The 12508-nt window shown below is 45.3% G+C and overlaps 1 protein-coding gene across 1 annotated transcript; it reads left to right on the top strand.

Annotated features, from left to right (window-relative positions):
• Positions 1 to 2022: 2022 nt before the first annotated feature.
• On the top strand, positions 2023 to 11878 carry PANX3 (pannexin 3). The gene is made up of 4 exons (XM_055583412.1): positions 2023 to 2438; positions 3407 to 3549; positions 6352 to 6566; positions 9140 to 11878. Exons 1-4 carry the CDS (start codon positions 2258 to 2260, stop codon positions 9777 to 9779), a joined length of 1179 nt encoding a protein of 392 aa, XP_055439387.1. The 5' UTR covers positions 2023 to 2257; the 3' UTR covers positions 9780 to 11878.
• The last annotated feature ends 630 nt before the right edge of the window (positions 11879 to 12508 follow it).

The raw sequence follows: 12508 nt of genomic DNA, 5'->3' as shown, positions 1-12508 counted from the left end.
CCACTGCAGGGGGCCTAGGTTCGATCCCTGGTTGGGAAACTAGAATCCCACAAGCCTCACAGCACAGCCAAAGGGAAAAAAAATAAAATTACATAAGCAATCTTCTCAGTCTTCTCAATCTTCTCAATCTTCCCATCTCCCCCACCCAAGTAAGTCCCATATTGCAAGAAGCCTCACAGTTGCACAGTGACTTCTAAATTCCAAGACTTCTAAATTCCATCCACACCCCCTCAGTGAGGGGCTGCACACCAGCAGCATAATCTGCTGATAGGATGGTGTACTGAGGAAAAGGCCTGCACGAGCCCCAGAGGCAGACAGGGGTCATCGGAGCAGAGAATAACAGCACCCCAGGTGTGAGAAGAATGGCCTAGAGTAGATGCATAGGCCCTGAACAGGCACATCCCTGAGGCCCCATGCACTCCTTGCCTTGTGGGAAGGCCACAGCCAAAGGGGACCAGCCTGAGAGCCAAGGTCAAGGCCTCTCTTGCCAAGTCTAAGGGCAGTACTAGAGAGATTACTGTTGAGTCCTGCCCCAAAGGACACAGGTGTGAGGCTTTACACCAAGGCCACGGAAGCAGAGCCCAGAATGAAGTTCACCCCTGAAGCTGACTGAGCCCCTTTGTAACCTTGTCAAAAGCCCCTGATCATCACTAACAAGCTTCCTGACTCCCAATTAGGCAAAGATGCCCACTCCAGTAAATGTCCACTCCCTATAGATGTCCACTCCCTATAGTGCCCCAACCAATCACCTAGCACCAACCTTCCAGCAGGAATTTTCTTTGTCTTGAAGCTATAAAAATTGGCTATTAACCCATGAAAACTGTCAGCTTTCCCCAGTCTGTCAGGAGGTCTGCCCACTGTGCTCACAGTGCCCACTTTATCTTTGCTCTTTGTTCTTAATAACTTCACTCCCTTCTGAAATGCTCTGTGTCTGGAAATTCTTTTCCAACCTGCATTCAGACTGCCTCAACAATTACCATAGTCCCCAGTGTTTGCTTTTCCAACTACCCATCCAACCCCACCAAATCAAAGTAAGAGTTGGACTTGCCTGGTGGTCCACTGGTTAAGAATCTGCCTGCCCATGCAGAGGACACGGGTTTGATCCCTGGTCCAGGAAGATCCCACACGCCACAGGGCAACTACTGAAGCCCATGCCCCTAGAGCCTGTGCTCCGCAACAAGAGAAGCCACCGCAAGGAGAAGCCCAAGCACGACAACTAAAGTCGCCCGGCCTCGCCAGAACTAGGAAAACCCCACGCTCAACAACGAACACCCAGCGCAGCTAAATAAATTTTAAATAAATAAATGAAACGTTGACATTTGCACTACACTTTACAGTTTACAATCCATCTTCCCATACAATACTCTTCATCAATCTTTACAATTTTTCGCAACCAATATAGTACCTTTTGATAGATGAGAATACTGAGCCAAAAGTGATTCCTGCAGTCACTCAATAAAAATTAAAAAAAAAAAAGAACAGTGCTGCTGTGTGTCCATGAAGTCTTTCCCTCTAGATTTCACAAGTCATGTTCTCTCTGCACGTCAACACTCCCACTCTTCCCTCAGCTTTCTAGAGAACTAATGGGAGCTTTAAAAAAATGTAAATATAAGGAAATTGTAAATACGTGGTTGAAACATTTTAGAAACAGACCAGAGGCAGGGCAGGGTACGTAATGCCAAAAACAGATCAGTTTCTGGGAAGGAGCCTGTGCCCGAAGCAAAAATCATCACTGGGACAAATACTATGTAGGAGCCGCAACCCTAGCAGAGTCCTGGGGGCTCCATTCCCACCCCAAACCACAAAATGAGGGCCTTCCACACATTTAAGCAATCTCCACCCAGATTCCACACCAATTACACAGGGGGCCTGCTTGACAGCCCTCCTCCTCTCCCCCACCCCACCAAAAATACTTGATTAATGAGAGGGCAGCTTAAAGCCACGGGACTGTGTCTGCCTTCGACGGTCCCGAGGGCGGCCTGGCACCAGCCCCAGCCGACACCCGACCCTCCTCCAGTAACGACCCACTGGGCGATGCCTCCCTCTAATTACCAGGTGCCTGGCTCAGGGCCTAGCCAGTTATTTAGAGAACCAGTGCCCGCTCCTCACACAGATACTCTTGAGGCCCAGGCTGCAGGGGCCGTCTGCTGAAAGCCGGCTCCCTGAAGCTGCCACCTACCAGGTCTCCACTCTTTGGGACCCCCCTCTCCAGGACCCCCTTCTGCCGCCCCTGGGCCCAAGCTCGACCGACAGCAGCATGTCGCTTGCACACACAGCTGCAGAGTACATGCTCTCGGATGCCCTGCTGCCCGACCGTAAGGGCCCCCGCCTCAAAGGACTGCGCCTGGAGCTTCCCCTGGACCGAATGGTCAAGTTCGTGGCCGTGGGCTTCCCCCTGCTGCTGATGTCACTGGCCTTTGCCCAGGAGTTCTCCTCTGGTGAGTGGCTTCCAAGCCCCAGTAGACCCTGAGGCAAGACAGCCCCCACCCTGTCCAGATCGCATGACTGGGGCCAGGCATCACCCAAAAGGGAGATTATGCATCTGTTTAGGATGCCAGCAAAGCTGAGACTCAGAAAAACTTTGAAAGTCATTTCCAAAATTTTGCAATAAAAAATAGCCTTAATTCTAGTATGCTTGAAATCATTGCAATACTTAGTTTTGTTTTGATTTTCATGTGGACGAAAGACATTAGAGTCGTATCGTCTTTCCAGGACCTCTAAAGATTTTAATTAGCCAAAATTTAGATAAATCTCTTATCTTCTTGGGGCGTTTTCTTACTCGCCACCTCCTGGATTATTGACTGGAGAACACATGTTAAGTGCCTGGCAGAGCCTGACAGCAGCAAAGGTGCTCAATAAATCTACTCTTTCATCTTCAAGAACCCCAGCCCTGAGCAGAAACACTAACAAATACATGTACTGAGTAGTCCAGGTGCTAGATTAACTCAGCAAATCTGCCACCTCTATTAAAGACAACATGAGCTTTCTCAGAATCGGGATTTGTTTTTCTTAATATTTATTTATTTATTTATTTGGCTGTGCCAGGTCTTAGTTGCAGCATGTGAGATCTAATTCCCTGACCAGGGATTGAACCCGGGCCCCCTGTATTGGGAGCACAGAATCTTACCCACAGGGCGACCAGGGGAGTCCCTCAGATTTGGGATTTCCAGCTCTCTTTTCTGGTTGCATAGTGAGCTCCCTAACTTTCCCAGGGAGATGTGTCAGCCTCCCCCTTCTTCTTCATTCACCCAGAAAGCTAGGGCCTGGGAAGAAGACAGTGCCTGACAGATACAGAGATGGTCAGAGTTCTGGAAGTGACCCCTGGAAAGCTCTTAACTGATTGTCCCCCAGCTCTCTGTTCCTCCACCCCTACCCAGGGCTGCCTCAAGCTTTGTTCCTATTTCAGGGTCTCCCATCAGCTGCTTTTGTCCCAGTAACTTCAGCATCCGGCAGGCTGCCTACGTGGACAGTTCTTGTTGGGACTCCCTGGTTCACCACGAACAGGATGAGTCTGGCCAGTCCAAGACAAAATCCCTCTGGCCTCACAAGGTAAAGTGGCTGGGGCTCTACCAGCTGGGTGGAGGGGGAGGAACTGAGTCATTATGTTCTCTCCTTGCCTGCCCCTGCCATTTTATTTTGGTCATTGACTTTCATGTTTCAGGCATTCTTTGAATATCTGGTCATATATTTGCTCACTCGCTTTTATCTGACTGCCTCGGGTTGAAGCAGTCAGTTTAAAGGGACCTCTTTGGGCCATTTCATTAGCAAAACCTCAAATATCAGCTGATAACAGCTGCAATCTGATATTCTGGACTGGTCAGTTTTCCCAAAAAGAATCAGTCAGTCCCTAACTTGTGCAGAGGGGGCAGCAGGCAGTTGGCATCAAGCTTGTCTGCCAATCCTCTTGGAACTCAACTGTGGGTGTCAACATCCAGTACTTACACAGTTCACTGCCCCCTGCCCCCATTCTCAGTATGGCCCCCTGCCCTCAATGAACCCAAGTGCAGAATCTGTCTGATTTAACATTTCCAAAGAATAAACCATAAGGGTGGTTGGCTGAGGGCATCATGTTTCAGAAAGGACCTGCGGGTCTGTTTTCTCAGTATTCCTGTTTCCAGCTCCACTTGCATCCCCACTTTCAGACATATCTGGTTATCTCCCATTCCTGAGCCTTTCTGCTTCTGTGCGTGGTGAAAAGCAGCTTGTGGCCCCTACCTCAACACCGCATCCTCTCTGCAGGCTGGTACCCTCTATTACACAACTGCTTCCCAGGTTTCAACACACTGTCACTCTTGTCTCCTCTCCTATTTTCCTTGTCCTTATAGGATTATGGGGGGATCCCTTTATCGTCATTCTAGTGAGGTTTCATGAGGGAGCAGAAGTAATATGTATGTACAATTTACAGTTTTAAACAGAGGTCACGCATAGCGTTTTCTAGTTATGACAATTTACAGCTTATGATAGTTATAACAATTTACACCTCAAGCCACAGTTCTAGGACCCAAACAAAACCAGAGATTTTACCAGGGGGAAAGTAGGGGGAAGGGATAGTTTAAGAGTGACGTGTACACACTGCTATATTTAAAATGGATAACCAGCCAGGACCTACTGTATAGCACAGGGAACTCTGCTCAATGTTATTTGGCAGCCTAGATAGAAGAGGAGTTTAGGAAAGAATGGATACATGTATGTGTATGGCTGAGTCCCTTTGCTGTCCACCTGAAAATATCATGACATTGTTAACTGGCTATACTCCAATATAAAATAAAAAGTTTAATTTAAAAAAAAAAAGAGAGACGTCATAGAAAGAGTTCATGAGGTGTCTGTCTCTGGAAGTATTCAAGCAGGATCTAGACAGTAACAAGTTCAAAGTACTGCAGCGGGGATTTACATGTCAGAAGAGAATCAAATTGTCAATCATGAAATGTCCTGAGAGCTCTTTAAGCCCATATTCTCTGGCTCCACTTTAAACCTATTGAAACAGAAGCTCTAGGGTGAAGAGTTCATTTTCAAGAAATATAATTTCTTAGACAGGAGTGAAAATGTTCCCATTTTCTCTCGTGGCCTGATATGACTTTCCTAGCCTGTCTCTCATTTAGTTCAGAAACACACACACACAACCAAATATGCACCCTCCCTCTTTTTCTTCAAACTATAGTTCGGAGAAGCTATAGTCAAGTATTTATTAAAGGTGTGTGTTATTTGCTCAGTCATGTCCAACTGTTTATAACCTCATGGACTGTAGCCCACCAGGCTCCTCCGTGCATGGGATTTCCCAGGCAAGAATACTGGAGTGGGTAGCTGTTCCCTTCTCCAGGGGATCTTCCTGACCCAACAATTGAACCCACATCTCCTGCTCTGCAGGCAGATTCTTTACCATCTGAGCCACCTGGGAAGCCCATTTATTAAGGGATTAAACTCCAAAATCAAATTGCCTGGATCCAAATCCTGCTCACTCACCTACTAGACACATAACCCTGTGGGGGTTTCTCAACATTTTCATGCTTCAGTTTCTTTGTCTATAAAATAGAAATACTGATAGTACCTGACCCTGAATGAAAAATGCATATTCAGTACCCAGCACACATGTCCTTAACTAAGTCTCTGTAAGTAGAGTTTTTACTGTGTGCAAAATAGTAGGCCTAACCTATTAGGTGTGGTGAGTGTGAAAAGGAACCATAAGGAAAAATCCTTCATCTCAGGGAGCAAACATTATAATGAAGAACACCAAATTTATACACACCTTGACATCAGCTTCCACACACAGAGACCAGACACAGCACCCAAGGAATCCAAGACAGTGCCTGATGTGTAGTTTGGTCTTACCAAGAATCCAGAGAGGAGAAAAAGCCACTGCATATGGGGGTGAGGAGGAGCGGCGGGAGGGGGCAGTGGGGAGGGGTGGTGGGCAGACTACATGGAGGAAATGGGGCTCTGACTTCCTCTCTGAAGAGTTGAAATAAAAGCCATGTCAGAGCCCCTGGCAGCATTTTGAAGGCTAGTGAACTCTGGATGTCTGATGTTAAGAATCTGGAGTGGTCAGAGCAAGAAAAGTGGACGATTGGGAATAAGGTGCTCTCCCCTAGACTGACATAATGACCATGGCCATGACCTCTAGGTGGCAACCCAGGATAACATGCATGGGCGGTGGGAACAGGCAGCTAGTGCTCTTTCTCTTCCCTCCCTCCCTTCCTTCCCGTCTCTGTCTGTCTGTCTGTCTGTCTCTCTCTCTATCTTCCCCTTCTGAGACAGGAATCAGAGAATGAGATGCCTCCCTCAGCACTCTCTCTGCAAGGGTGCAAGGTCTGGGCAACCCTGGGCTGCCCTCCTCAGCTTTCTCTTCCCCTGCAGGCCCTCCCCTACTCGCTGCTGGCCCTGGCCGTGGCCATGTACCTGCCGGTTCTGCTGTGGCAGTATGCAGCCGTGCCGGCCCTCAGCTCGGACCTGCTGTTCATCATTAGCGAGCTGGACAAGTCCTACAACCGCGCCATCCGCCTGGTACAGCACATGCTGAAGATCCGACAGGAGAGCTCAGACACTGATGTGTTCTGGGACGAGCTGGAGAAGTGAGTTGTCTCCTCCACTCCTTTCCGAAAGACTCTGTCGAGCACTAAAATGGTACCTTGCAGGGTAATCTTGAAACTCTCCTCTGCGCCATCCTTCTCTAGAATTCAAAGTGCTTAACACATCACCTCATTAACGCGCTATCATCTCTGTACAGGGAGAGGGAAAAGGAGTGTGCCTCCAGTTTACAGGTGAACCCAAAGTGTCACAAAGGGGTTAACCTCTGAAAGACCACTTCTTAAAAAATCTCTACTGAGGTTTTTGAAATTATTCATTTATTTTAGTTTTTGACTGCACAGCGAGCGGGCTTCTCATTGCAGTGGTTCTCATTGTGGAGCACAGGCTCTAGGGTGGGCAAACGAGCTCAGTAGTTGTGGCACAAAGGCTTATTTGTCCCATGGCATGTGGAATCTTCCTGGACCAGGGATTAAACCCATGTCCCCTGCATTAGCAGATAGACTCTTAACCACTGGACTACTAGAGAAGTCCTGAAAGATCGCTTTTACAGAAACTTGAATGGCTTCTCCCAGGCCTGTAGGAAAAAAGATCCAAGTTCTCCCAAATATTTTTCCTAGGCCCTCCACACACTGTCATCAACTACTTTGTCAAGCTTCTCTCAAACTTCCAAGTAATGGAAACCTTCCATGCCCCCTGGGCAGTGTCCTTCCTTTCTCCCAAACAAGCCATTCATTCATTTAAGCACTCATTTGTCATTTATGGAGCACCAGACACAGCTCTGGGTGCTATGGAGATGTCTGTGTACATGTGTGTTGAGGGAGGAAGGGGTAATATTGTATTGAGGGTAAGCAGACAATGAATGAGCATACACACAAATAAATTATATAGTAGAAGATAAGTGGATAAAGAAAACTGAGCCAGGGTCAGGGACTCAGGAAGGCTGGGAGGTGGAGGGAGGCACAGTTTTAATTTGGGTGGCCAGGGCAGGCCCCATCTGAGCACAGTTGAGCTAAGATTTGAAACCCCAGTTTGTGCACATTTCTATCCTCTGAAAAAAGCTCCTCCCCTGTCTATCTTTCTGAACCCTATCTACCTTTGGAAGACCAATCTAAAATAACATTCTCCAGAGATGTTTCTGAACACTCCAGCTCACACTGTGGTCTGTCTCCTAACTTTTACAACTACTGTGGTTTGTATCTATCTTTTAGCAACAAGTCAAGCATTATTTTCATTTCATATTTGCATGTCTCCTCTGCCCTTTCCCTGAAAGCCAGACTGTAAGCTTCTTAAGGGAGAAGGCAATGGCACCCCACTCCAGTACTCTTGCCTGGAAAATCCCATGGATGGAGGAGCCTGGTGGGCTGCGGTCCATGGGGTCGCTAAGAGTCCGACACGACTGAGCGACTTCACTTTCACTTTCCACTTTTATGCATTGGAGAAGGAAATGGCAACCCACTCCAGTGTTCTTGCCTGGAGAATCCCATGGACAGAGAAGCCTGGTAGGCTGCAGTCCATGGGGTCGCACAGAGTCGGACACGACTGAAGCGACTTGGCGGCAGCAAGCTTCTTCAGAGCAGAGACTGGATTACATATACCTAAATACAACTCTCAACAAACACTTGTAAGCACACTTATTTTTATAAAATGAATGAACTGACCTAAAAATCACACACAAAGTAAGCAGACTGAAAACCAGAACATGGTAATTTAGAATCCCTGCTACCCCGCACCCCAGTCCAAGGCTAATTTAATAAATCAGTGCTTCCTAAGAATCCTGCTTCAGCTTACAGATTTAGTCTGCCCTACTAGGCAGAAATCCAGAGTAATCGGTCATTTATTACTCACTGATCATTTGCTGGGTTTACTGCATTGCATTCATAACTTGGAGAATTAAGATACACTCACATACCTGTTTTGGGGGAAAGGAGTGGTTATGCTCAAAAAAGACAGATGTTTCTGTGAGCCAAGAATACCATGCTAGATACACAGATTTTGTTACTTCCCCCACGCAGCTCTCAGGATATAGTTTCTTTGTTTTTGTTTTAAATTTTATTTATTTATTTGACTGTGCCGTGTCTTGGTTGCGGCATGTGGGATCTAGTTCCCTGACCGGGGATCGAACCCAGGACCCCTGTATTAGAAGCATGGAGTATTAACCACTGGGCAACCAGGGAAGTACATCAGGATACAGTTGATTTTTTTTTTTTTTTTTTTGGCTGTGCCAGGTCTTCATTGCTGCATGGGCTTTTCTGTAGTTGTGACAAGCAGTGGCAACTCTCTAGTTGTGATGCACAGGCTTCTCACTGCGGTGGGTTCTGTTGCTGTGGAGCACAGGCTCTAGGGAACATGGGCTTCAGTAGCTGTGGAATATGCGGGTTCCACATGCCATGGGACAAATAAGCCCGCGGCTCACAGGCTCTAGAACACAGGCTCAGTAGTTGTGGCACAGGGGCTTAGTTGTTCCTCGGCATGTGGGAGCTTCCTAAACCAGGGATTGAATTCATGTCTCTCGCATTGGCAGGTGGATTCTTTACCACTGAGCCACCAGGGAAGCCCCCCTCAGGATATAGTTTTAAACGCTTCTTCCTAAACTTGGCCGCTTTCTTCCCCTGCCCAGGGCTCGGAAAGAACGGTACTTTGAATTCCCCTTGCTGGAGCGGTACCTGGCCTGTAAGCAGCGCTCACACTCACTGGTGGCCACCTACCTCCTGAGGAACGCCCTCTTGCTCCTCTTCACCTCCGCCACCTACCTGTACCTGGGCCACTTTCACCTGGACATCTTCTTCCAAGAGGAATTCAGCTGTTCCGTCAAGACAGGGCTGCTACATGATGAGACCCACATCCCCGACCTCATCACATGCAGGCTGACCTCTTTGTCTGTCTTCCAGATTGTCAGTCTCGCCAGCGTAGCCATCTACACCCTGTTGGTTCCAGTGATACTATACAACCTCACACGGCTCTGCCGGTGGGACAAACGGCTCCTCTCCATCTATGAGATGCTCCCAGCTTTTGATCTTCTCAGCAAAAAAATGCTGGGCTGTCCCATCAACGACCTCAATGTGATCCTTCTTTTCCTTCGAGCCAACATCTCTGAGCTCGTCTCTTTTAGCTGGTTGAGTGTCCTTTGTGCGCTGAAGGACACAGCCACCCAGAAGCACAACATTGACACCGTGGTTGATTTCATGACTTTATTGGCTGGCTTAGAACCCTCAAAACCTAAACATCTCACCCATGGGATGTGTGATGAAAATCCATAGTTAAGAAACTGTGAAGCAAGAAGTCCTACGGAAAGTAAAAATCTCTCCCCTTTTTCACAAGCCTCATGCACTAATATACAAAAACACCCATGTTAGGATTGCTAAGCTTGGATTTAGCTGAGTCGAACATCCTATATCATGTTATCCCAAAGATGAGAAGATAAAATCATCACATGGAAACAAATCTGAAAGTTGGAGCTGAAGAATAAAAAATATATATATATTACATCTAGAGCATAATATGATGACAAGAAGAACACTGAAACTGGAAGTCTAGACATTGTAAAAAGGGAGAAAGTTCTACAGGCTATTCATGGAGGCAGGCTTTTCCCACTGTATTTACTCCATGACCTTTCTAGGATAAACACTCAGTTTACCATGCTCTCCTTCAAAATCTGCCCAGGGTTTCCTGGGCAGAAAACGCTCCTCCCCTAACTGAGTGTTGCCATATCATTTGATACCTACCTCTGAGATAAAACTTATTACACTGTATAATATAGCCCATGTACTTGTCTTTTCCTCTTAAATAAGTTACCTAAAGGCTGTGTCATCATAGGCACTAATAAATAAATATTCTTCTGAATACATAGGGAAGAAGAAGCTTTGGGAGGTGTTTTTGCTGTAGTCTGCCTGAAGTCGGGAAAAAATTGAACAAGAGGACTCTGATGCTTTGGAAAGCATAAAAGCTACTAGAGAGTTCTACTCTTCTCCATCAGGAGAAATAATTGAAATGAATGAAGCTCTAGCAGAAAATCCAGGATGTGTCAACAAATCTTGATATGAAGATGGTTGATTGATCAAGATAACACTTGGTAACCCTTCAGAACTAGATGAACTAAAGAGCAAAGAAGCATGTGAGAAATACATAAGATCTATTGGACTATACAGTACACGGGTTCGTAAAGAGTCGGACACGACTGAGTGACTTTCACTTTCACTTCATTGAGGAGTGAAACTGGAACCCTTAAATAAACTAGTTTGAAACAAAAAAAAAAGTCAAACATGGAAATAAATAATTATGTAGTTATTACCCCACAACTGGAATATTAAGCAGCCATCTAAAGTTACATTTATAAAGAAGTTATAATAACACTACAAAATGACTATAACAGTGGTAAGTGAACAAAAGAGGAAATATTACATCAGTATCATCTAACCTATGTAAATGTGCATTAAAACATGAAACATACAAACTACTACATATGAAACAGATATGAACAAGGATGTACTGTATAACACAGGAAATCATAGCCATTATCTTGTAATAATTTTAAATGAAGTATAATCTGCAAAAATACTGAATCACTATGCTGTACACCTGAAACTAATATATTGTAAATCAACTATACTTCAATTTAAAAAATTAAACATGTGTTAAAAATGATTCATTTCATGTGGCAGATGTATGAATTTTTAAAAATCTTTATATTTTCTGAATTTTGCATGAACTGTTTTGTAAATCATAAGGAAGTATTTCTAATGAAAAATAAAATGTTAATGTAAATGCCACAGAAATCCATTGGCCAGAGCAGCTTGCAAACCAAGATAAATGACAGTACTTTCCCTCCCACTAGGTAGGATACATGTAATATATGCGGAGGAATAGTGAAAACAAAGTTAGATCACAAAGCCTGCAAGGACAAAATACAGCTGAACATCAAATAAATCAGGCAGTTAGCAAATAAAGGTTAAAAAAAGAAGAAAGAAAACTTCCTGTCAATTAGAACAACCTATTTTCAGGTTCCAAGGTAAAGTGCCAATCTATAGTATGAAAGGCATGAGCATGATTAGTTGGTCGGCTGAAAGTATTCCAGGCAATTTCCTGACATGAATCTATAAGGCTGCCTTGAGTATGTTTGTAAAAGCACACTAGAAACATGAGGTCCAATGGGGCAGCTTACACTACAGATGGACATAAAGGACTCAACCTCTCTGTGGGAAAGCCATTTTATCAGGACTCTTGCAACTATTCTTAACAATTTCCAGAAATGAAGTACCTGGATTTTTTATTCTAAACCTCTTTTTTTTTTTTTCAGCTGATCATAAGTTTCTTATTTAAGCTTCAGGTCTTTCTCCAGTAACTTACTGTTTTGACAGTGTACATATTTTTCTTAATTTCCATATACAATTCTAGAAATCTAAATTTTGAGTATACACAACAGTAATTAGGTATCAGTACAGAATCTTTCAGTTTATAACTCTCTTTCACCTCATCATTCTAAAAAGCATACTCAGTTTTGAGAAACCTGGGACCCAGAGGCTCACTCTAGATAGTGGCATGGCTGGGGGGGGGGGGGGGGGGGGTTGGAAATACTGCAAGCCTTCTACCTTCCAACCCAGTACAGTTACCAATACCGCATTCTAAAGAACTGTCTATTCTACTTGATGATTTCAGGCAGACCTTGGTTACAGAGTTAGAGATATATAAGTTTAAGCACAGAAACATATTTTTGGTTTCCTTACGCAAATATATACTGAGTGCCTACTTAGTGCAAGCTCCTTATTAAAAGTGCCGGTTAAATCTTCCATCTTCCTTTCTGCTGCTGCTGCTGCTGCTGCTGCTAAGTCGCTTCAGTCGTGTCCGACTCTGTGCGACCCCATAGACGGTAGCCCACCAGGCTCCGCCGTCCCTGGGATTCTCCAGGCAAGAACACTGGAGCGGGTTGCCATTTCCTTCTCCAATGCATGAAAGTGAAAAGTGAAAGTGAAGTCGCTCAGTCGTGTCCGAC

The sequence above is a fragment of the Bubalus kerabau genome, chromosome 5, assembly GCF_029407905.1.
Source record: "Bubalus kerabau isolate K-KA32 ecotype Philippines breed swamp buffalo chromosome 5, PCC_UOA_SB_1v2, whole genome shotgun sequence".
Taxonomy (NCBI): Eukaryota; Metazoa; Chordata; class Mammalia; order Artiodactyla; family Bovidae; genus Bubalus; species Bubalus kerabau.
Note: the sequence above shows the minus strand (reverse complement) of the source record. Positions and strands in the feature narration are given on the sequence as shown.

What these genes read in the sequence shown, in the direction of transcription:
- PANX3 (XM_055583412.1), top strand. Translation starts at nt 2,258, where the DNA reads ATGTCGCTTGCACACACAGCTGCAGAGTACATGCTCTCGGATGCCCTG. An exon ending in TGCCCAGGAGTTCTCCTCTG is followed by an intron (nt 2,439 to 3,406) that starts GTGAGTGGCTTC and finishes TTCCTATTTCAG; the next exon opens with GGTCTCCCATCAGCTGCTTT. An exon ending in TTCTGGGACGAGCTGGAGAA is followed by an intron (nt 6,567 to 9,139) that starts GTGAGTTGTCTC and finishes TCCCCTGCCCAG; the next exon opens with GGCTCGGAAAGAACGGTACT.